This window comes from Falco biarmicus, chromosome 10 (assembly GCF_023638135.1).
Source record: "Falco biarmicus isolate bFalBia1 chromosome 10, bFalBia1.pri, whole genome shotgun sequence".
Taxonomy (NCBI): domain Eukaryota; kingdom Metazoa; phylum Chordata; class Aves; order Falconiformes; family Falconidae; genus Falco; species Falco biarmicus.
The window spans coordinates 21343171-21367314 of NC_079297.1; the positions used below are offsets into that span (position 1 = coordinate 21343171).

A 24144-nucleotide genomic window follows, 5' to 3' on the forward strand; every position below is an offset into this window, starting at 1 on the left:
GAGCTGCATACAGTTAGAAAGCAGACACAAAAAAAAAATAACACTACTACACTGGTGGCAGGATCGTTCAGCCAGTTTTCCTTCCAGCTCGGCGATTCAGAGTTTGACTGTACCTAATAAGCTTTCTAACAGAGCTTCAATCACCTAGCTGAGCTGACTCTGTCTTGCTGCTAACCCTCTAGCAGCACTGTAGCATCGCTATAGAGATTTCAGTCCTCCTGCTGTAGCTGCAAACAGCAAGTTGTGGTTTTAAAAACAGTTTTAATGGTAGTCAGCCTACCTTGCTTTGTTCCACGGGGTAAACCATCTAAGTTCCCTGTAGTTTCCTGTATTTGCCAATGATATTTTCGGTCTGATCAGAAGAATTTTTCTTAAAACATAGAAAAGAAGGGGCAAGTCAAGGCCTGATGTACAGCCAAACGAGACTAAATAAGAACACTGATTAATACCACATCTTTTTCTCTATCATGATGTACATTAAAAAACTACTAAATACTATAATTTTAAAGTTGCTATTTGCAAACTTAAGGGTTTTTTTCTGGGGTCTTTCAGAAAGAGGTGGAAATTTACTTTCTACAAATTCAGAAAGAAAAAAGACATAATGGAAAGCATTCATTGTCTCTCCAAAGTCTAGCAGATAGGAAGACAACTCCATTGCACCACACAGCCCTGAAGAATCTTTCTTGAAGGCCCAACAGATCTCACAAAGGATACGCTAATGTATTATCTCATAAAACGCCATGAAGAACTACTCACTTATTTAAAAAGATCACTCGACAGTTGTAGCGAGCATTTCTGTGCAAAACAGGCCTGTGAAAATAAGAAGCAAAGATAGTAGTGGCTAAGCTCATTAAATGAAATAGAAGAGCACTACAGAATCGACTTCACTGCACAAAAGCTATTTCAAGACAACATTTTTACATTGTATCACTAAAGAGAATTAAAACAATACATCAAGTTTTAGCTTCTAGTTGTTTGCAAAAATCAGAGTTACTGACCATTCCATCAGTCTCAGATATATCAACTACTACCAGATTGCTGACGTGCCCTAGAAACAGAAGAATCCCCCTGGCTGGGCTAACTCCATCAAACCTGACATCCTACGATGCTACCAGGCTAATTCAAAATAAAGCTAGCTTTACACATTTATATCAATACTAACAAGCACGTGTACATGGTAATGCTGCAGTTATAATTTATCACTCTTCACCGTCAGCACATGACTTACAATGGCTACAGTGATTTTGGCATGCACATATATTGCTTAAAGATGTCTGCTAATCAAAGCAAGTTACATCAGCCCGGATATCCTGAGAGAGTGTCGATTTATAAAGCCCTTTGCTTTATACAAAATTTTATACAAAAACCTATATGAAACTTTATACAAAATTTGCTTTGCATATAATACAATGTCCTACCCACGGCAATAGGGCCCAGCCATCAAGGCTCCCAATAAATAACTGCAATTTTCCTATTTCTCTCTTCAAGGACTCAACCACCAGAACTCTGTGAAAGGATTACCCTTCCAGAAAGCGTTTTGCATGCCACAGTCCTAGTCATGGTAATCCAAAGGCAAAGCAGCGCAGCTCCCAACATGTGTTTAAAAGTTTGGTGCAGAGCCATCACTCCCCAGAAGCACGGCAGAGGTAGCAGTCCCCAAAGCCCTACCCCTCTGTCACATGTACACAAAAAAACTTACATTCCCACATCACAGATAATATCTTGAGTAGCTGGAGACTCCAAAAGCTTTGCCAGAACTTGAAAGGAATGCAAGAGCGTGTCAGACTCATAATAGTGATCTGAGCAGCCGTAACCACTGCGCACAAAAACATCAGAAATACAAAATTCAGCTGAATTGGCACCAGAACTACTTCGGGCAAGGCACCCCTCGTCCGCACAGGCAATTTACACAGAGCATGAAGCAGCAGCGCCACCAACACCCCCCCCCCACCACCGACAGCATTTAAAAAACCCGGTGGCACCGCCGGGGTGCTCCTTCCCAGGGCAGCAGCCTGGGCCTGGGAGAAACGAGTTTCTGCGAAGGAAGACTCGCTGAAACAGGTCCAGAATTACGGGCGGACCTCTCACGTTTCCAAGGTAAGAGAAACGAGCCGGGGCTCGCAGCTGCCCCGTTTCCTCCGCGCCGCCAGCCGCCAGTACGGCCCGGCGCTGCAGTGCCGCGGGGCTGATGCTGCTGCGCGCCCGGGAACGCGCCCGCACGCGGAACCAGCGAACCGATCTTACCAGATTTCGAGCTCTGGCCCCAGCCGATACCGAGCTCCTTTGCTCTTTGCGATGCCGATACCTGGAAAAGCACCGAATTAACGACCGTGCCGTGCCGCGTCGTGCCGTGCAGCCCCCGCCCGCGGCGCCGGGCCCCGAGGAGCCGGCACGGCTTCGCCCGCCGCCCGGAGGCTGCCAGCCCGCTCCTGCCGCCGCCCCACTCACTTCGGGAGATCCGCTCCAGGTTGCCTTCAAAATCCAGAGCCCACTGGTTGAGGGCGCAGGTGGCCACGGTCACCGTTCGGCCCATGGCGGCCCTGCCGCCGCCTCCCCGCCGATGTCCCCGCCGCTTCCGGGGCGGTGCCGGGGCTCGGCAGTACGTCCCGCCCCCCTCCGACCGCGGGGCGCACCGGCAGCGGAGCAAACGCCGGTTCCGTTACGAGCGGCCGCCGAGCCCCCGGCGTGGCTCCTCCTCGGCGGCATTCCCTTGCCCGCTGCCTGCAGCCGCGCATCCCCCAGGCATCGGAGGAGCCCCTCGGAACGAGCTCAGCGTGCAGGCACCGCAGGTACCGGGGGCAGCGCCCGGCACCGCGCGTTGTCACGCCCCGGCACCACCCGGGCGGCTTTCAGGGCGCAAAGTCCGCAGCAGCGCGGAGTGCCGCCCCGCCTGGCGTCCCTCCCGTGACCCCCGCGAACGGGCTTCCCGGCTCATTCCGCTGCCTCCTTGGGCAGCAGCTCCTTCTTCCAAGACCTCTGCCGCCACCTTTCCCGCGCGGTGGCTGAATCAAGCCTTCTGGCCACCCGTTACCGTGCGGGTGTTCTCACGGCACCGGCCCTGAGCTACACTCTCCCGCTGCGGACAAACCGCTCCGCGCAAAACGCGCGGCCCCGCTTGCGGGTCCCGCCGCTCCCCCGCCCCGCGAGCACCCAGCCGGCTGCCGGCGCCGCGCTCCGCCCGTTCCGGCCCCTCAGCCCATGGGTTGAGCGCGCTCCGCCAATGCGGCGGCGCGGCGGAGCGCGGGGCGCGGCGGGGATTGGTCAGCGCGGGGAGGCGCGGAGGGGCGGGGCGCGGGGCGCGGCGGGGATTGGTCAGCGGGGGGAGGCACCGCCCTGAGGAGGGCGGGGCCGCCGCGGGCACCGGCCGGGGGGTGCTGGGCGCGCCGCTCAGTTCCGCACCTGAGGAGCGCCGCACCGGCCGGGCGACACCGCCAGCCGGGCGACACCGCCAGCCGCGCCTCGTAAGTGGTCCCTGACCGCCGGGTTAGCGGGCGGCTGCCGCCCCACCGGCGGGCCCCTCCGCGGGGGGCGGGTGCGCGGGTGGGCGCTTCGCTGAGCGCCGTGCTGGGCCCTGGCGAGGAGCGGGCTGGCGCCGGGGCGAAGCGGGGTGGGAGGGGAGCGTTTGCGGTCCTGTCGGCTCGATGCGGGCTCCCAGAGCCCCGAGGTTGGCTTGCGTTTCCCAGTGCTGCCCCCGCCGTGCCTCGCAGGGGCGGGTGGCGTGGGGGGGTGCTGCCCGTGCCTCAGCCCCTCTCCTGGGTGAAACGCCGGGCTCCACACGTTAGCTAGGGGTTTTCCTTTACAATACATGTGAACGGACAGCAGTCTGCCTTATCTTTGTAGGACAAAATGTAAAAGTAGGTTGTTTGCCTCATTTCCACATGTTTGAGGTTCTCTTCGATAAGTCCAGAGCATGCTGATGAAAAGCATCACCCATGTGTATTATTGTTGCTTGAATACGCAAACTTTACTCTGTGATGGGTGGCTCAGGCACCAAACGGGGAGAGCTCCTAAATGACTGTGTGGTTGGCATGGTTATTCTTTTAACGCAGTGTGAGCAGTAACACCGGACTGCATCGTTAAGCCCTGAAGTTTGGACTCAAGGAAGAGTGAGTCTCAGGAGTTCACCGTGCAGGTGATAGTTGACTTGTGAATTTTGCTTCAGGATCTTGTTAAGAAGCAGACTAAGTGTGTTGGGTTTCACAGTAAGGTTTTTGTTAGCAGGGGGACTACAGGGGTGATTTCTGTGAGAAGCTTCCAGGAGCTGTCCCCATGTCTGACAGAGCCGATGCCAGCCAGCTCACAGATGGACCGGCTGCTGGCCAAGGCTGAGCCCATCGGCAGTGGTGGTAGCACCTCTGGGATAGTGTATTTAAAAGAGGGGTGAGGGGAAACCCAGTACAACTGCAGCTGGGAGGTAGGAGTGAGAATACCTGGGAGCCACAGCTCTGCAGACACCAGGGTCAGTGAGGAAGGAGGCAGGAGGGGCTCCAGGTGCAGGAGCAGAGGGCCCCACACCAGAGCACGGCAGTGCCTGAAGGAGCAGCCTTGTGGGCAGCCCACAATGGAGCAGGCTCCTGGCAGGGCCTATGGCCCTCTAGAGAGAGGAGCCTGGGCTGGGGCAGGGCTGTTGGCAGGACGTGTGACCCCGCAGGGACCCATGCTGGAGCAGGCTGGGCCTGTGGAAGGGACGTATGCCGGAGCATGTAAAAGAACTGAAGCCTCTGGGAAGGAGCCACATTGGAGAAGTTTGTGGAGAACTGTCTCCCATGGGAGGGACCCATGCTAGGGCAGAGGAAGAGTGTAAGGAGCAAGGAGTGACTGAGACACCGTGTGATGGACTGACCACAGCCCCCATTCCTCATCTCTCTGCACTGCCCCAGGGGAGCGGGTAGAGAAATTGGGAGTGACGTTGTGCACAGGAGGAAGGGCCAGGGGTTGTGGGAAGGTGGTTTAAGATTTAGCTTTTACTTCTCATTATCCTATTCTGATTTGATTGGTAATAAATTAAGGTCATTTCCCTGAGTCAAGCCAGTTTTGCCTGTGACTAATCGCTGGGTGATCTCTCCCTGTCCTTACCTCAACCCATGAGCCTTTTATTGTATTTTCTCTCCCCTGGCCAGTTGAGGAGGGGAGTGATGGAGCGGTTTTGGTGGGCACCTGGCCTCCAGCCATGATCAACCCGTTACACTAAGGGTTTAGGAAAGCAATATTTCGGGCGTGTTTAGTGGGGTAACAGAAAGCTTGCATTTATAGAAGTTAGTAGGAGTATAATTTCAATGAGAATCTTGATCTAGAAATGTTAGCATCTGTTAAGTGATGTGGGAATAGTTCTGAACGTTGAGAATTTGTTACTGCCAGAGTAGCCGTCTGTCAGACTGGAATGTATTTGTTTAGGGGAGTAGTCCTAAGCAGGCACTTGTTGCTCAAATTACTCTGTAGAAGGGCAAAACTTGGTGGCAATTATTAGCCTTTAAATAGGAGGAAAACATGGATCCCATATGTAACCTATTGAATGCCAGCCTTTCACATCTAGCCAGTTCCCAGTTTTACTAATTGGATGATTGTCTTGTTTCTGCGCTGTCTGGTAGGATTAATGATGAACTCTGTGTGTATCTTGCACAAAACCCCAGGCTCTGCCAGCTGCATGCAGGCTTTTTACGAGTGCTCAGCAGAGGGAGCAGAGTTTTGAAATCTACTATGCTGAGCACTGCAAGTTGCTGGGGTATTTGACTGCTTAAGAATCCAAAACAAAATTAAAATTAAACGCTGTGAAAATGTTCAACCTAAGTTTTCTGTTCTGAGTCTCAAAGAGGCCCAGTGTTTCAGTAGGACTGACAAATCATGTAGAATCCTTGGAAATACTGAAAAATTAACTGGGCAAGGCACTGAGTGACCTGTTTTAAGTTGTCCTTGCTCTCAGGAAGGGCAAGGTTGGACTAAATGTTGTCAAAGGCTTCATGTGACCTAAATAGTTCCAATTCTGATGATTCCTGAATCATCTTCTATCTTGGTAAAATTCTTAAAGTGTTATAACTGTTCCTTGTAAGAATTTCCACTACTGTTGTAAAGTAAAACCAACACAAACAGCTGGAGTAGGCTCCCACACTCCATAACCCTGATACCGTGCATCTCCTGTCCTGCCTTTCTTCTTCTTGTATGTGATCAATAATCTCCTCTTGAGGTTGTTTCATTACTTGCTTTAGAAACCTTGTTGTGAACGTATTGATACCTGGAAAGATGTAGACCTCTGGATCAAATCTAAGCTGGAAGTCTGACCATATTCTTCAATGTTTCTGCTGGAAGATAGGGTGATAGTTAGCTCTTATGGTACTGGAAATAGTAAATAACATGAGCTTCCTGCTACCCGTATATCTTCTTGCATTCTTTGCTTAGGATTTCTACCTAACCAGGTTGGCAAAGGGGAGTGATAAGACTTCTTTGCGGATTACTTCTGAAAATAAGCGGTGTTTTTGAAGTGTGGAGACTTCTGCAGAGTAGCATACTACGTATTTGGAATCTGAGGGTGACGTGTTATCCCTGTGGCTGGGTTGATGGTGTTTGAGATCTGCCTAGGTGCCAGAATAAGGACCTTCCTTTCTCTGAGCGTGTCGGGGAGCGGTGAGTGCCTGCTGCTCGCGAAGGGGCCGGGAGCAGGGAGCTCAGGGGGGATAGCACGGCTGCAGGCAGGGGCTTGCCTGTCAGTCCCGTAGTACCTCCATGAGGTGAGCAGGGCAGGCGCAGAGATTATGGCCAGGTTCAACCAAGTCCAGGTGATCAGTGAAGTTCACGGTGACGAGGCAGGTCAAGCCAGGCAGTCAGTGCGCAGGTCAGGGCCAGGTCCCCTGAAAGCCAGGCAGGGCTGTGGTGACAGGGCCAGCAAGGCCGAGGCCATCAGCTCACACGTGGGGGTCAAGGGAAGCCCTGGGCCAGGCCTGGCAGGGACAGGAAGGCCCGTTGGTGTCCTCAGGCCCCTGACTGTGTGTTTTATGGTCATTTCTGTTTCAGTGGAAATAACTGCTAGTTTCTGGTTTCAGTTAAAACATCAAAGCCTGAAAAAGTACCATCAAAGCCTGAAAAAGTACAAAACTATAAATTTTTAGGAAATTTCCCCCTGAATGGTTAGCTACAGTACTCCACATCTTTTATAGTCTATCGTCCCATGAGATAAAGTTCAGGAAAAATACCTTTCCTTTTTTCTTACTTTTTTTTTTTTTTGAGGTGGGATTACCGAATGTTCAGGTTATGGGGTTATGGTCTTGAACAAAAATAGTATTTGTGCAAAAGCAGAAGAAAACTATAAAGCATATTCCACAGAGAGAATTAGGTGTTGCCTTGTACATCATTCTCCATTCCCACTGATTTCTGATTTAGATGGGATTATAAACTGTTGCCTTGTTTTCTTTGATGTAGCTAACACATAATGGAGCAAGCGGTCTGGGGAAAAGTGCACAATTTGCCAAGGTTCAGTACAGGTACTAACAGCAGCAATTTCTCTTATTAAGAAAGGCAGTTAGTTACAACACTTTATTTTCAGAGGTTTAGAAGAGTGGGGCAAAACAGGGTTTCCCCCTTGCATCTCACATGTAAGTAATAAGCGATATATTATACAATGTATATTAAAAGACATTAACAGCAAGAATTATCACGGATCACTTAAACATCAGTGTTGTAATTGTTTTGCTGATACAAGATCATAAGGAATTGGGAAGCAATTTTACCTTCCTACCCTCCTCCCACAAATTTCTTGCAATCGGAACGCTGTACAATAATTTTTAATAACTTCTGTTTGTGTTTTTCTTCTGTAGAGCTATAAGAATTACTGAGAACCAGCTGAAGTAACACCATCAATATTTTCTTTCATACAGGACAACATGGCAGCCCATCAGGAGAAAAAGCCTTCTGAAGAAAGAAAACACAAGAGTACCCAAAATGGTACTCAAACATCTCAAGTCCAGTGGGGAAGAGCATGGTGAGAGAAGCTGATGACCTTGATTAGTCATTGTATTTCAAATTGGTTCATACTTGGACTTAGAGATGCTACATTCCTTTTAAACTTCACTCTGTTAGTAACAGATTGTTGCATTGCCCTTCTCTTGAAAGCTCATGGATAATGAGCTGTAGTGACAGATGCCAAAGAAGAGTTCTTCAAGATTTTTAAGATAGAGAGCTTGCCAGATGGCTTGGGTTAAAACACAGTCCTCCTTGCAGAAAAAGGAAAGTGAATCATAAAAATCAGCAAAATCTGTAGTTCTATCAAAGGCCAAACAAAGTGTTTCCTGAGATTTGGAAAACAGGCATCCATCTGTGGTATTGCTATCTGACGTCTCCTGCTGTAGCAAGATTTATGACTCGTATCTGTGTTCTCAAAGAGTTGTGCAAGTATTAATATTGTATTGCAGCTGGAAACAGCCATGGGTGTTTACATAGCTTGCCACTACAGGCAGTGTGTGGTAGAGCCAGTTCAACTAACGCCTGCCCAAGGTCTGTCTTTTCTGTGTTTCCACACTTCGCATAATATTTTTATGATCCTGTTACCACTTCCAGCTGAATACCAGTTATACCCGTGACTGCCACCAAAAACCGGAAGGTTGTAATAAGCCTGCTTTTTGGAGGAGAGGTATTATCTGGTCTGTTGCTCTGATCAGCTAGCATAGTTTTGTAACAGCTTGTGGTAAAGTATGTAACGTGCTAAGTTTTTTATAGCGATTCGACCCAAAGAAATGTGCGTGCCCTGAAAACTTTTTCAGTTTTCATCTGGTTAGACTAGCAGGTCCACCAAAATGATTGCCTGACTTAATTAAACCACTTCCCTAGCTAAAAGCTCCAGAAAAAAATGCTCTGTTTTGAATTACAGGGAAGTGGACTGGTTTTCCTTGGCAAGCATCCTTTTCCTGCTCATGTTTGCACCACTTATCACATATTACTTCATAATGTCCTGTGACCAGTACCAGTGCTCTCTGATTGACCCACTCGTTGACTTGCTCACGGGGAATAAACATCTGTCTGACATCTGGAACAAGACTCCTGGACTGACCTATAGGGCTGCTGGCATCTATACCCTTTGGGTCGCTTTCCAGGTATAGTATTGAGTTATGATCTAGATAAAGTGGTTGGTTTTTCAAATAGCTGTCTGATGAATCCTTTTACGTGAAGGATAATGGAATGTCTCACTGGCATTTACTCTTTGGTGTTCCTCACTTTCCATGGCTCTTTGGAATCCAAAGGAAGCTTATGCACTTGAAAAATAAATGTCAGGAACATACACAAATATTCCTTGTGTGACATATTCCTTGATGTGTTTTTTAAGAAAAAGCAACTATGTAACAGCAATACCCATTTGTTTTCAATTAATACACAATAAATATGTCATAAACTAACACTGGGGAGGAGTGATATTTTTTACAGGCAGACATTAAAAGAGGACTTGATGGATGAAATAAAACTTACATGACTAAAATATCTTTAGCCTTACCAAACTACTCCAATTTTTTTCCAAATTGGAAAGCAACTTACATATAACACAGATAAACTTGAAAATAAAAGGATAAGGACCTGATCTGAGTTACCAGCTGTCCTGCTTCCCCACCAAAAAAGGATGACAACCATACCTGAAGTACATATTTTGAATTGTTTAACAGCTTGGATATGTTAGTAGTCTAAAATCACTGCAGCTAAATCTTGCTGTGTTTGCTTATCTAGTACTTAACTGAAACTGCCTTGTGTTATATTTAGTATGCATATGAAAGGGATAGTGGTTTTGGGGGTTCTGTCTTGTGTGGTTTTGCTGTTAATAGATTCTCTTTCTTCTAGGTGGTTTTGTATGTGTTCCTTCCTGATTTCTGCCATAAACTTCTTCCTGGATATGTAGGAGGTGTACAAGAAGGTGCTGTCACCCCTGCTGGTAAGTTCTTCCTTAGAATATATGCACACCGTACAATCTTTTAAAATTAAAGCATTTCTGTACTTAGAGTCTCTAATAACCCATAAATAGCTGGAGGAGAAGTGGACATAAATGCTTTCATCTTCCTCATATGTTTACTTCAAACAAAAATAAAACCCAAAGTCATCTTTTAGAATAAATCCTAGAATTTCTACCTCTTAGTAAAACTATTGATACAGCAGGTACCACACCAGCAATGGAAAAATATGGACTGATAATTTTGGTGCTTAAAATCAGCAGTGGGCTGTTGTTAGTGTTTGACAATGCCGTTGCACCTGCTGAAGCTAAGGTACTTGTTACTTAGTCAGCTTTAGGAGAGATACCAAATTCACTGTTTTGTGAAGTCAGAGTGAAGAGAAAAACTCAGCCTAACAAAGCCTGATGCTTACAGCAGCGTGTAATGAAACTTTCAGAAGAGTGCCACAAGATATTTAATTGGGAGGGTGAGGAGAATGAGGCCATTTCATGGGCACTTGATAAAGCCTCTCTATATTTGATGCATATCCATATTAATAAAAAGCTGTATTAGTGACATGGCACTCACATTCAAATCTTTCGTCATATTATAGGTGTAGTGAATAAGTATGAAATCAATGGACTTCAGGCTTGGATCATTACCCACGTGCTTTGGTTTGCAAATGCCTATTACTTCCACTGCTTCTCGCCTACCATCATTTTTGACAACTGGATTCCTCTCCTGTGGTGTGCCAATATCCTGGGATATGCAGTTTCCACGTTTGCAATGATTAAAGGCTACTTTTTCCCTACCAATGCCAAAGACTGGTATGTGATTTTTAATAATGAGAGAAGGCTAGGTGATTGGACATATGAAGTGAATGCTGCACAGAATCATAATGAGAGAATGTATTATATTGGCACAAATAAATAGGCCAATATATGAGTGTGGTTCTTTGCTTTATTAGCATCATCGTCTGTGTTTCATGCTATATGTCATGTGACTGGCAGCCTTAGCGTCACAGATAAATCCATCCTGTTTGTGATAAGTTATAGACAGTTCAAAAGTGTTACCAAGAATAAACTAGGGTACTTCTGAAGCTAAAATTTATCTCTACTAATGTAATGTTTCGGTTGGGTCAATTTGTGTTATCTTGCACAATATTATATGGATTTATTTTTATTATCATTACAACAAGTGAATCTGAAATGTATAGTCAGAATAGTAATGAACTGTATTTGTGTATAACTATGTACATTTCTAATTTTTTGTGCTTTCTAGCAAATTCACTAGCAACTTCTTTTACGACTACATGATGGGGATTGAATTTAACCCTCGAATAGGAAAGTGGTTTGATTTCAAGCTGTTCTTCAACGGCCGCCCTGGTATTGTAGCCTGGACTCTAATTAACCTTTCCTATGCTGCTAAACAACAGGAGCTGTATGGTCAAGTAACTAACTCCATGATCCTTGTCAATGTCCTTCAGGTAAAATCAGAGGAAGAAAGTAAGAAACCAGTTTGGAAATAAACTAGTGTTAAAGAAGAAAAAACTCCTTGCATTGAAATGGAACTTAAACAGTTTTTCATGGCCTGAATAACCTCTTTTAGTGATGATGCACTGGGACTTGCTTCTTTGGGAACTTGTATTCATTCAGGGTGCCACTGTAAATACTCCACTGTACTCATTCAGAGTGCCAGCAGTGGTATGGTCATGTCTGCACCAGCAGATTTCAGTGTAAACTTAAATTAAGAAATGCTTTTCTGAGCCTATGTTCTGGAAACAGCCATAGCCTGATATTGAATCTAAAACCAATGACAAATTCCATGGCTTTCATTGGAGCAAGATTGGGCAGGGTTTTTTTGAGGGCAGCACTGCAGTGAACTTTTCTTTGTGTGGGAGAATGCCTAAAATAAATAATGCCATGCCTAAAAACAGCCAGTCAGGTGCTGTTCTTTCTACTGAAGAGACCCTGAAGTAATAAGTACAGATATTAGTTTGGATTTATTCATTGATAGAAGCCTGCTCGACAGAAGCTCTGTTCTCCCTCTCTGTAAGCATAAGACTCTTTAAGCTGAAGAGAGGGAGGTGTGGTCAAATACGAGTACACTTCTGAAGTGTATGTCCTTCAGCAGCACGCTTGCCTTAGTCATCTTGGTTAATTCTGCTTTGCATTACTTACCGCTTTATCTATCTAGATGGAGTGTATTTGTGTGATACGTTCCTGTTAATACCCTGGGTTTGAGGTGTTAGTGGAAAAATGCGAATCAGTTTGAGATCATGAGACAGCACAGAAGGATTAGGTTGATGCTATTAAGCAGGGTAACTGGTGGGAGTCTTCTGTTTTTAATGTGAAACCATTCTGTTTCAGGGTATTTATGTTTTGGACTTCTTTTGGAATGAAGCCTGGTATTTGAAAACCATTGATATCTGCCATGATCATTTTGGATGGTATTTGGGCTGGGGAGACTGTGTTTGGTTGCCTTACCTCTACACTTTGCAGGTAAAAATGTGGTAGAATATGTGTTTAGGCTAAAAGGAAAAAAACTTTTCAGAAAACAATTCTCCCCCACAGTTTGATTTGTATCTTAAATTGTTTCTAAACAGTTTGAATGTTGAGTAAGCATTACAACGTCTTCCACAATGATTCACTTGTAGGAAGGCTTACTGTCCCTGCACAGAACTGACATCTTGTCCTCTACTCCCCTTCTTTTGTGCCCTTTTCTGTCACTATCTCTTTTGTCTGTATGTTTTTTTAAATCCTTTAAGTCCCTTTTTGTACTCCTGCACGCTAAGGATGGTTAGGTTTGGTGTGGGTTTGGTTTGGTTTTGTTTCTGTTTTTTTTCCTTCTGTCCTGGTTTGTTTGCATCCTTGCAACTTCTGTTGTCTTGTTCTACCTAAGAAATGCAATTTTGGGGAGAGAGAGAAATTAAATGTAGGATGCAGCTTTCTGAAAAATTTCCATGGTTTTACTAGTAGGGTGGGTTTCCTTGCTTCTGCTCCTCTGTTCTGTGTCCCTGTAGGTCAAGGAATTAATCTGGCATCCTGAGCATGTATTTAAAGTAAATCACTGATTGTCTCTCTTTCTGCTCCCCAGGGTTTGTACTTGGTTTACCACCCTGTCCAGCTGTGCACAGCTAATGCCGTAGGGATCTTGATGTTGGGCTTGGCTGGCTATTACATCTTCAGAATGACCAACCACCAGAAGGACCTCTTCCGTCGTACAAACGGCAACTGCAAGATATGGGGGAAGAAACCAGAGTATATCGAGTGCTCGTACATGTCTGTGGATGGGGCCAAGTACTACAGCAAACTGCTGACCTCGGGATTCTGGGGGTGGGCACGCCATTTTAACTACACGGGAGATTTGATGGGCTCCCTGGCCTATTGCCTGGCTTGTGGGTTTGAACACATCTTGCCTTACTTTTACATTGTTTATATGGCTATTCTGTTAACCCACCGCTGCATTAGGGATGAACACCGTTGTTACAGCAAATATGGGAAGGACTGGAAGCGCTACACTGCTACAGTGCCTTACCGGCTCATACCAGGAATATTTTAAGGCTAACACAGGATTTGGGGGAAAGAAAAAAGAAACTTTTTTTTTTGGAGGTGAAGAGAGTTTATCCACATAGTTAAACTAACAACACTTTGTAAAGGACAGTCATGCTATTCTGAAGGAGAAGAGGTAGCTGGAGAGTAATCCTTGTACTGAATGAACGTGAAGGCAGACTGTATTTAAAGTAAAAGAAATGACGCACTGAAGTGTCCTGGTTTTTTAGACGACTCTTTTACTTGGAACTTTTTTCCTCTCTCAAAATTAACTTGGAATTGAAGAAAAGTTGCATGTATTGAGGCTCCTGAAATCTCCTGAAGCTGGCGGGGTGGCCTTACCCTGCAGAGTAGCAGGGTTCTGCAACCAGTTTCCAGTGATTTAGGAGAGGAAGAAAATAGTTCTGTGATCTCTTAATGAAAGAAGTTGTATTATGTGGTTGCTTGTGACACTCGTAACCTATAGTTAGTAACTTCCCAAAGGCTTTATATTGTTTATTGCTTTTTCAAGAGGTTAGCTGAGGAAACACTGAACTGGGGAACTTGATCTTAAACTGGGTGGGGGCGGGGGGGTGGGAGAAGATTGTTGTAATCCAATACAAGTGTTTGTGAAAGTTGGTACAAATTGGTATAGCTCAAAAATGAAGTTTGATTATGGTGTCTCAGAATACAGTGCATGACCAACTGAGTCGTTACTTTGATACTGAAACCAAACTTGCTTTGTGAGGATACTGAGCTGTGCAGGTGTTGGCTGGGATACAGTTAATTTTCTTCATAGTAGCTGGTATGGGGCAATGTCTTCACTTTGTGCTGGAAACAATGTTAATTATACAGAATTTTTTTTCTTTTTCTTGGTTGTTATTGCTGAGCAGTGCTTACAGGGAATCAAGCCCTGTTCTGTTTCTCACCCCACCCCACCAACGAGCAGGCTGGGGTGCACGAGAAGTTGGGAGGGGATGTAGACAGGACAGCTGAACCCAACTGATCAAAGCAACACTCCATACCATATGACATCGTACTCAGCATATAAAGCTGGGGGAAGAAGGAAGGAAGGAAGGGGGGGGAGATGTTTGGGGCAGTGGCATTTGTCTTCCCAAGTCACTGTTACACATAACAGAGCCCTGCTTTCCTGGAGATGGATGAGCACCTGCCTGCCCGTGGGAAGTGGTGAATGAATTCCTTGTTATGCTTTGCTTTGCTTTGCTTTGCAGCAGTTTTTCTTTACTTATTAATCTGATTTTATCTCAACCCACGAGTTCTTTCACTATTACCCTTCCAATTCTCTCTCCCATCCCATCAGAGGAGAGTGAGCAAGCGGCTTCGTGGGGCTTAGTTGCCAGCCAGAGTTAAACCACGAAAACCTCTTAACTGTTTTGTCACTGTTTTGCAGATAAAAATTTCAATACATTACAGCATTGTTACAGAGGAGGAGTGATGGCCATAATAATAGCACACTCGCTGGCAACAGATGCATTGCTGTGGTAGAACATTTGAACTTTGCACTCCTATGAATGAAGGGGACTCCCAATGCAAATACTGAAATGGGGTGGGAAATCCAGGCTGAGGGCTTCTGCTGAAAATACACTGCCCAACACCTCAACAGTTCACTAAGGGACAATGCTTACAAAATGGTTGATTTGAGAGAACTCAGTTCACAGGAAAGAAAACCCAAAGTGTGGGCTTCTAGGGCTGCTGGACCCCATCAGTCCCTGGCAATGCTTTGCTTTATGCTGCCCTTGACTTTGCTGGAGTAATTGGACAGTTTCGTTTCTCAGCTTCCCTAAGGCCCCGTCCTTGCAGCCTTTTCTTATGTAGCCTTGGAAATTGCACTGACAGCTTGCTGTTAATGCCAAGGTTATTTAAATACTGCTAGATAGTCAGAACTCTAAATCATGGTAGCCTTGCTCGGCACAGCATGCTCCCTTCTTTTCACTGATAAATCCTGGATGATTAGTGGAAGAAATTGTCTGTTGAAGACCAATAAAGTATCAGCACTTTAAAATTGGGGACATTTGAAGCGAAAGGGCAGTATTGTGAGTAACAAGAGCATTATGCATTCAAATGCTTCTTTTAGGCGATTTCTGTTACATCTAATATTGCTCAAAGGATTTTCTGTATTGTCTGACATTGGAGCATGGAAACACTTTTATCTGTGGCTTTGATGCAGACTGCTGCTCCTGCTGAGAATACTTTACCCTGCAGATAGGCTAGCTGCCTCAAGTGAGAACTCTTCATCAGCCAGACTGTTCAACTCCTGGTAGGAAGCAATTAGTCCCATGGTTTTTCAAGCAAGGGGCCGTCACTGGGCTAAACTCACATCCTATCTGTTGTAAGGATGATGAATTCTGCTTCTTCAGGCTTGTTTGCTGCCCATACAGATCTTTTTTCTTCCATCTGTGTGGTACACAGACTGAGTAAGTATATAGCGTATGTGTACAGGGGTCTGCATCTGGCTGGAAAAGAAAGTGCTTATTCCATTCAGCTTTGTACTTGTTATAAATTATTTTTAGAGAAACATGAAAAACATTTTCTGTCTGTTCTGCAAGCTTCATGCTAACGTAAGCAATGTGTAAGCAGTACTCTAAGCAGCATCCAACTAATGTCACCCTTTAAAAGTGAATCATTTGAATGACTTATCAGCTTGCTCATCTTCAGATGGGGTGATGCCTGTGTCACATGTTGTTGCATGCAGGGCACTGCTGTTAATTTGTTTCCTCCAGAATGAAAAAAAAAAAAAAATTTTCTTTGAAGGATTTGTGTGTGTGTTAGATTAACTTTTGTCCTTATATTTCGTATTTATTGATACTTTGCTGTCAGTATCACCTATCAAGTTTTTAGAGTGTATGTCTCTGTATTATGCCAGGAATTTCAAATACAGAATTGTCAATATTTGTAAAATAGTACTTATTTAACTTGGGTTATAACTAATGGGAAAATACAGCAAAAGTTTCTGGTAATTAATCGGAACAGTAACTAAGTAGTTTGCTGAGATTATTGTAGGAAGGAAAGCAGCAAATGCCCATTTGGGGATGGCATAGCAGGCTGAGCAAGCTCCAGATTGCCTAATCTACGTAAGGAAAAAAATAAAACAAAATTGGAGTCTTCCAGTGTATGACCATTACAGATAGTCAGTATTCAATGGACAAATGAAGGGAAGCACAGAGAGGGGAACTTCCAGTACCTGTAGGGAGGGAGGATGCCTTCCCATTAAGCCCCTGTCACTGGGTGGCATCACGATACGATAGCATTTCTGAGAGCTGGGCTCCACCTGCCCCCGTGAGGACGGTTAATCATTTATAACTCTTCATGCAAAGCTGCAGTTCTGTGTATTCCCATCCAGCCTGCAAGAACGCTGACACGATTCCATGGTTGACTATGGCATACATAATGCATTTCGGCTTTAAATATGTTCATAAGTATGTAAACCTGCTTTTTAAAATCTGTATTTCTGAGCAACTCGGTGACTAGTCCAGAGAGCTGTGCTTAGCATGTAATGAAATGGGATTGCTCAGGTCCAGGTGTATTCAGGCAGCATGAATGACAACAAGTACATGCTGCTGCTCATGTTAGCAGCCACAAAATATTTTCTGCTCTAAATGATCAGCCTGAAGTTCTGATCGCGTCCTAAACCTAACCTAGAGCTGTGCTCTGTTGTTTGATTATTTTAAATAATGCACTATCTTCACTGAAGGGTAAAAGTGATGTGCAGTTGGAGATAAAATGGTAATAGCGTATTGTTCTGCCTCAATCCATACAGAAAAAAAAAGAAGCTTAAATGTGTGTGTCAAATCAAAAGGGGGAAAAAAACATTTTTAACCTTTTTTTTATATATATTACAGACATGAATCTACTTTACAGTAACCAGACAGGTAATGAAACTAATTTTAATTTTTTTTAGTTATGCTATTCAAACCATTTTTAATCTTGTCCCTTAATTATGTAACAAGTTTGCAATTCAAGGTATTTTTAAATATATATTCTATCATCTTAACATAGTATAAATGAAAAACAAGACCAAAATCTAATAAATATGTGTTGCAACAGCCACATCTCTATAAAGAATTTTATAGAAGGGTCAGAGAATGATTACAAGAATAAACCATAGGGAAGCTCTTCTGAGTAGAGGAAGTGAAAACTGGAAAGAGATTAGTTCACAAGGGAAAAATATAGAAAGGAAAATATCCACCATGTTTTTGCAAAAATAGAAACTAACAATTGAAGTATCTTTTGTGTGATTACAGCGTGGAGCTCGTAGCTACTAGAAATCAAGAATTTTATTTTTTAATTGTAAGTATTTATCTGGACTATCCAGATAAATACGATTTATAACCCAGGTTATGAACTAATAACAAAAGACTTACACAAGTAACTAAAATTAATCAAGCTAAAGATTTTGACAGAGTGTAAACAATTTTTTTTTGTCAGTTCAAAAGAGGTACGGAAGAGTTGATTAATTTGTAGTTGGCTACTACAGGTGTCAACTTGGGAAGCCTTTTTTGTTTAAGCAGGATATTGAACTAAGTAGACCTCTCATATGATTCAGTTTGGTAATTCCTAGATTAAAATAAGTAAATAAATACAATACTGTGCAAAACTTAAGTCAAGCTACAATTGAACATCTTATATGTATTACTGGAAAATTGAACAGTTGTTTTAATCTCTGCCCTGCCTTTCTTTTTAATGCCTTACAGATGTATGTCTTGAAATATGAAAGGTTTAAGTTAGCAGCCAAACCTGTCAAATGTGAGTACGAAAATGTTCAGTGCCCTTTTTTGTTGGGAGTTGGGAGTGCCTGAGGAAACGTTTAAGGCAGGAGCAGTGGCTAGGGAGGAGTGGTTCTGCTCTTTCTGCCTCTGTTACAGTGGAGCGAGATAACTGCCTTCAGGACAACCACCTGAGAGCTTCCCTTACACCAGCGCTCTTAAACTTGCCTTTTGCGTTATTGGCCATCAAGTCTAAATTATAAGAGATTGACTATATGAAATGGATTCGTGTTACTGTGATTACAATGAAGGCAAAACCCTAGGATACAGTTTTCACATTGATATGAACTAGAATTTGTGACTGCTGAATTTATTCTTATGCCATATGGTAACGTTATTAACAAAATTTCTCAAGTATGAAAAGGGCTTCACTTCTCTGACTATTGAAATACTGAAAGTATCAAACCAAAATAATTTTTTCCTCCGTGACTCATCTTAAGCTTTGTTACTTAGATTAGCTAATATTTCTGTTAATAATTTCCTTTGGGCAGGTGATGTTTTAAGGACTGTAAGTGCAAAGTATTTACAGCCTGGTAATGAGAATGAACTTGTGTAATTACATTTGTTGAGCCTGAGTCTGTCCTTTGACCTACAGGCAAATGTATGTGCCAGGAAGCAGGACGGAAACAATCCAAGAGGACAAGGAAATATTTTTGCGTGCTATGCAAGTGTTGGAATAGAGAACAACTAATTTATATGACATGATTTTTGTGGTGTGATAGACTTCATGCTGCAGTGGTACTTGCCCCAGTTCAGTAGTGTCTATAAGCACATAGCCACGTTTATCTGTCCTCACTGAAATTGATAGGAAGCTCTCTTATTCAGTGTACTTGGAATCAGGCTCTTGAAGAGGTGACTCAAGTATATATTAAGCAGTTTGTTAATTCAAGCCAGAGTTTATCACTTTTATTATGTGTGTAAAACTAATGCTGACAGGAAAGATGTACTGGTGGAGGGGGAACACATTTAACTGTTGCGGGTGCTGCTACAAGACCGATTACTTGTGAGGAAAAATGGGCTGTTCTTGCCAGAATTACAGTTCTGCTGGAAAATGAATATATATCAAGCAAATGGCTGTCATAAACTCCCAAAATATCTCAACAAGTGCCCATACTTTTTTCTTACGGTGGTAACAAGTAACCATCTCGGTGTCTGGAAAGTATGTTTCATTGCAGTGTTTGTCTTTCCAGCTGGCATGTTGTAGTTACTCTTGAGGATGGCTCAGTGATGGCTTTTTTCAGTAATGCTGCCAGTCATGTATCAAAGAGCTTTTCCCCCAGTAAGTCAAATATAAGCCAGGCTGCGATGTGGTCAGTGAGGGTACCAGGCAGTCCTGAGCCCAGGGGTGGGAGGCAGCTGTGGTGGCTAAGGAGAAGTGGTTTGCACCTCTGGTGCAATTATGTGTAGATGGAGAGAAAGATACAGGAAATGGATCCTCTAGCATCGAGGGTGATTATCAGATGTTGAAATGTCACTTCCTTCTGACATACTTAATTTCCTAATATTTTCTTTATACATTATTGGAGTAATGCCTCTTTTTGTGAGTTCCTAAAGTATTTGCTTATGAAAAAGTTTTCTGAGCATTTCTATGTATGTATTAGCCTGAAGGGTTTGTAGGTCTTAGTGTGTAAAATCCCAGCTGACACAAAAAGACACGTCAGGGATAGGAAAACACCAAAACGGAGATGGCAAACGTGAGAAACTCTTGCACAGTTGTAGCTGAAAGGTTCGTACTACCACAAACTAGGTAGTAAAAATCTCAGCTTTTGTCAGTGAAGAGGGATGTTCCTTCTTTGCCCTTTTTACTGCAGCTAAAACAAGTGTCAGCTTTTGTGTGTATCATACATTCTTGTCACTGCCTTCTCTTGAAGAGAAGAAAGCCACAAAATTCATATGTGGAATGCACCTGAAAGGAAGAGAGCTCATGGCAATTCAGTAAAATCAAGCATGAATATGAGACAAATTAATTCTGATGATGTTAACATTCAAAATGTTGCACAGTTTAATACAAATTACCAGGAGCAGTACATTGACATTCACAATTCCTAGTTAAAACTGCCTTCCAGCTTGTATCATACATGCCACAAAGGTGGTACTTGGCTTGCTGTTTTATTGCACTAATTTTGCTTATGTTTTAAGATAAGACCAGTAAATATTTTTCTTCCCCCTCCCGGAGTTGCTTCTGTTTAGCAGAGCTCTCTTATCTCAGCTCTTCAGCTCTGCCAGTGCTTCCAGCAGAGCTGGGTAGCCTAAGGGCCTGGCATTTCAACATTTATGTCTATCCCCTACAGTTAAACTGATGTGACAGATATAAATTCTGTCCTCGGTTATACTATGCAGTTCCTTATTTTAGATTAGCAAAGTTTCTCTCCAACCAAAAACTATGAGCTATGTGTTCTGTTGTTTAATATCATTTGTTGTGTAGCTTCAGTGGAGTTTCACACGGCTGAGTTGACCGATTGCTTCTACACTGGTTCTGTAATTAGTATAGCCAGTGAATGGTAAACGAAGTGGCTCACTGTGGTGATGCGATCAAGTCCTACAATTCCAACGTAAGCCACAGCTCTAGGAAATGCAGGCTATGCACATGCTCTAAAGGTTTCTCCTGTTAAGATCCAGTGTGGTCAGCCAGAAGGAAGTGAGGCTGCTCTGAAGTACAACTTGTGCATTCTCAGATAACTGTTCCGGCCTCACACCAGCAGTTCTGCATTTGGGGGGGGAAAAAAAAAAAAAAAGATAATCAAGTACCTAAAGGATTGTGTTCCTAATACAACTTAAGTCTTGAGAACCTAAACATATAAAGAGGAGGAAAGAATGATTCAGATTCCTTTTCTGTATTATTTACGCATAGCCACTCACAGCCAGAGCTGGTACAGAGACATTGAGGTATAAGACAACAGATGATGTTCTCCAGTTTGCAAGTTCTCAAAGGAACTTCTCAAAGTCCATGAACACACTGGTACAAGATGCTATTCCAGCATCTGTTCCAGTTGTGCCATTTGGCAATGCGTAGACATCAGCCTGATGGTTCTGGGATGATCCAAGCCTCTTTAGGTGACATTTTCTCCATTTGTTATCTGCCGAGAACATAGGAAAGCAATTGCTCTGTCCCACGGAGCTCTCTTGCTTTCTAGCACAAAACACTCGTCGGACCAGGACTCTCTTAACGGTACAAATGTCAGTTCTCCTGGTTTTATTAGTTAAAACTCAGTGAGCACTGTGGTATGTGTTTAGATTTGTTTATGAAACACTGGGAAAGCTGTACACACAGGCCAGTACTCAACACATCTGGTTTTCTTGAGTGCTTTTACTATTTGTGTGTCTTTTCCTCACTTCTTGAGAGCCACTGAGTGAGTGTGCTGGTTTTTAACTGTCTTACAGACAACAGCTCACTAAAAATTAGTATTGTTGTTTGGCATTCTTGTTTACATTAGGTGAAGAGACAGTTACATACTAAACATCTTGAGAATAAAATAACATTATTTCAATTTCATGCATCAGCATCTCTAAATTGTACTTTTCCTGGGGATACGGCATTCTCTTTCTGCCAGCCTGGCCCTGAACACTGCCAGGGACGCAGCATCCGCAACTTCTCTGGGCAACTTGTACCAGTGTGTTCATGGACTTTGAGAAGTTCTTTTGAGAACTTGCAAACTGGAGAACATCACCTGTTGTCTTATACCTCAGTGTCTCTGTACCAGCTCTGGCTGTGAGTGGCTACGCATAAATAATACAGAAAAGGAATTTGAATCATTCTGAGGATATGCAATCCACCTGATTCAAATTCCACAGACACAGCTGATGGCTTTATTTTCGGGGTGTAAACAGAGGCAGAATTACAAGGATCCTTCTGTTGGCAGACTGTGATGTTATTTCTGTGGTTCCATAAAAACTCCTTGTACAGCAAAATTGGAGAAAGAGTTTTGTTGTTTTATTTTTAGGTGAGATACAATAAGGAAATAGCTTCTAGAAGTAAACCCAATGCTCTCTGTGCCCTTTTATGTGCAAAATCTTATTACTTATACTGCTTAGTCAAACAGCATTAAAAGCAATAAGGGGAAAACGTAAAATGCATAATGTGATGTTTTGACATAATAAAAACAATTATACTATTTAAATTGCAATTTTCATATAATTTAATCTGATTTAATGGCATTGTTTTATACTTGCTTCTCTCTAATTTATCCAGTGAAGTGAATGCAAAATGCTATTAGAAAGCTGCTGAACACCTAAGTAGCTCCTTACCATCATCTAATCAAAATGACATTGATGACAGGCACAGTCACTTGCAAAAGGCTGTTTGGGAGGGAGAATGATTGTTTTAGGACTTTGGAAGACAATGCACTTAATCCAAGCCTTCTTACTCGTGCAAACGCTTAAGTACTTGAAGCACATTAATTCACCAAGTATAAATAAATGAGATGTGTTAACAGCACAGCAAAGTGCAGGAAAAAAAATTGTAAAGCTATTCAGTTGTGCCTCAATGTATTGTCCACAAATAGTTCAGCAAAGACTTGGTCTAAGCTTAGTTTGTCACTGTATGCCATAAACGTGGCTGATTATTAATTTTTTTAAAAAACTAATTAAATCAGTAACCACTATCTGTTACCACAAATTAAAAAAAGGTAGTATGTAGTTTAAAATGGAAATTTGCCCATCTGCTCTTTGAGGACCAAATCTTGCCCTCTGCTAGGAGCTTTGCTCTAGATTTCAGCAAGATCAAATAGGGCTGCTTTTGTAAAGACAGCTGTAGGTGTAGTAGAAGGAAAGCCTTAATTTTCCTACGCCTGGAAAGATTGTGGATTTGTTTTTTAGAATATAAAAAAATATGCTGGAGGTGAGATCCACAGGTAACAGAGATAAAAAGAGACCAAGCTGAAAACTGCCCACGTACTACTCTAATCCATGCTCCCCACTGTCACGCTATACTATATAAACAAGTAATTTAAGGTTGGAGAATAATCTCAGGTAGTGCAGAAAATCTCTATCAAACTAACTTCTACTTTAACAAATCCTAACTTCTTGTGTGCCGGATTCCTAAATTGGGAAATGCTACCTCTTTTTCTTTTTTTCTTCAGTTTTCTTTTTGCACTTCTGCGTTTTTTTGGGATCTATTACATGCTCAAGCAGCAAAATGCTACCACATCTTTCCATGGTATTTTATAATTAACACAAGAGGTTTCTTCCTCAGCTTCCCCAACATGATTTCTGCATTCAAATCACATAAAACATTTGTGATATTGAACCAAATTAAAGCTCTCAATATTTTATCAGCCTGAGCTGCTTTAATATCTATTTACATATCAGTTCTGCATATGGAAGGAAAATCTGTATTAACCCGTCAACTGGAATTTGATTTTGCATTTGTTCTGTGGCGTGTTGATCGCTAGCCAAACTTGCAGACTATCAGTAACCACATTTGTTCTTCCACAACAATGCTTGGGAAAGCAAGTGATAGTCTATTTGGAACAAAGCAACTTTTCCTGATGTATTGTGAGCAGCCTCCAGCAGCCATGTTCAGAATTATTTTTTTTCTGGTTTCATTCCAAATGCCCTTGTGAAGGAACTCTTTTGTATTTGTTTGCATCTGGTTTCTATTATTCACCCACTTTTTGGTAACCACAGAGGACAGCAGATGCCCACAGTATTCACAACTGCCTCCACAAGGTACTAGCCTTAACTGAAAAATTTCCAACATTTACAGTTTCAGCTGATTTAAATAACAAGTAACAATTGTTATAACAATTGTTATTTCTTTGCCGATTTGAACATGTTCCACGGCAGATTTTTTTTTAATCCTTTTTTCTTTTTAACACCCTAAAATTAACAAGAATTTATAAACAAAAAGACTTAAAAATCATCTAGCCAACTTTTCTCTGGTAGTGGAAAACCCACTTTATTTTTATTTCATCAGTCAACTTGGGGCCTGAACTA

At 43.1% G+C, this 24144-nt stretch overlaps 2 protein-coding genes across 6 annotated transcripts in view; one reads left to right on the plus strand and one right to left on the minus strand.

Annotated features, from left to right (window-relative positions):
- The window catches only part of NADSYN1 (NAD synthetase 1), a 19163-nt gene extending 16588 nt beyond the window's left edge, over positions 1-2575 (minus strand). For 3 of the 4 annotated variants that reach the window (XM_056353233.1, XM_056353234.1, XM_056353232.1), the window contains exons 1-5: positions 2449-2575; positions 2245-2305; positions 1700-1816; positions 757-810; positions 281-370 (exon numbers count right to left, since the gene is read on the minus strand). In XM_056353233.1, coding sequence (XP_056209208.1) covers positions 281-370; positions 757-810; positions 1700-1816; positions 2245-2305; positions 2449-2533 — 407 coding nt within the window. In that variant the 5' untranslated portion in view covers positions 2534-2575. The remainder of the gene's footprint in view (positions 1-280; positions 371-756; positions 811-1699; positions 1817-2244; positions 2306-2448) is intronic. The other variant, XM_056353236.1, reaches the window with a different exon arrangement.
- DHCR7 (7-dehydrocholesterol reductase) lies at positions 2532-14298 on the plus strand. Of its 2 annotated transcripts, none has more exons than XM_056353238.1 (8): positions 2532-2789; positions 7866-7969; positions 8855-9077; positions 9811-9901; positions 10510-10723; positions 11178-11382; positions 12266-12397; positions 12993-14298. In XM_056353238.1, exons 1-8 carry the CDS (start codon positions 2532-2534, stop codon positions 13455-13457), a joined length of 1692 nt encoding a protein of 563 aa, XP_056209213.1. In that variant the 3' UTR covers positions 13458-14298. The 2 variants fall into 2 exon arrangements, with proteins under 2 accessions (XP_056209213.1, XP_056209214.1); XM_056353239.1 differs by lacking the exon at positions 2532-2789 and adding an exon at positions 3348-3461.
- The last annotated feature ends 9846 nt before the right edge of the window (positions 14299-24144 follow it).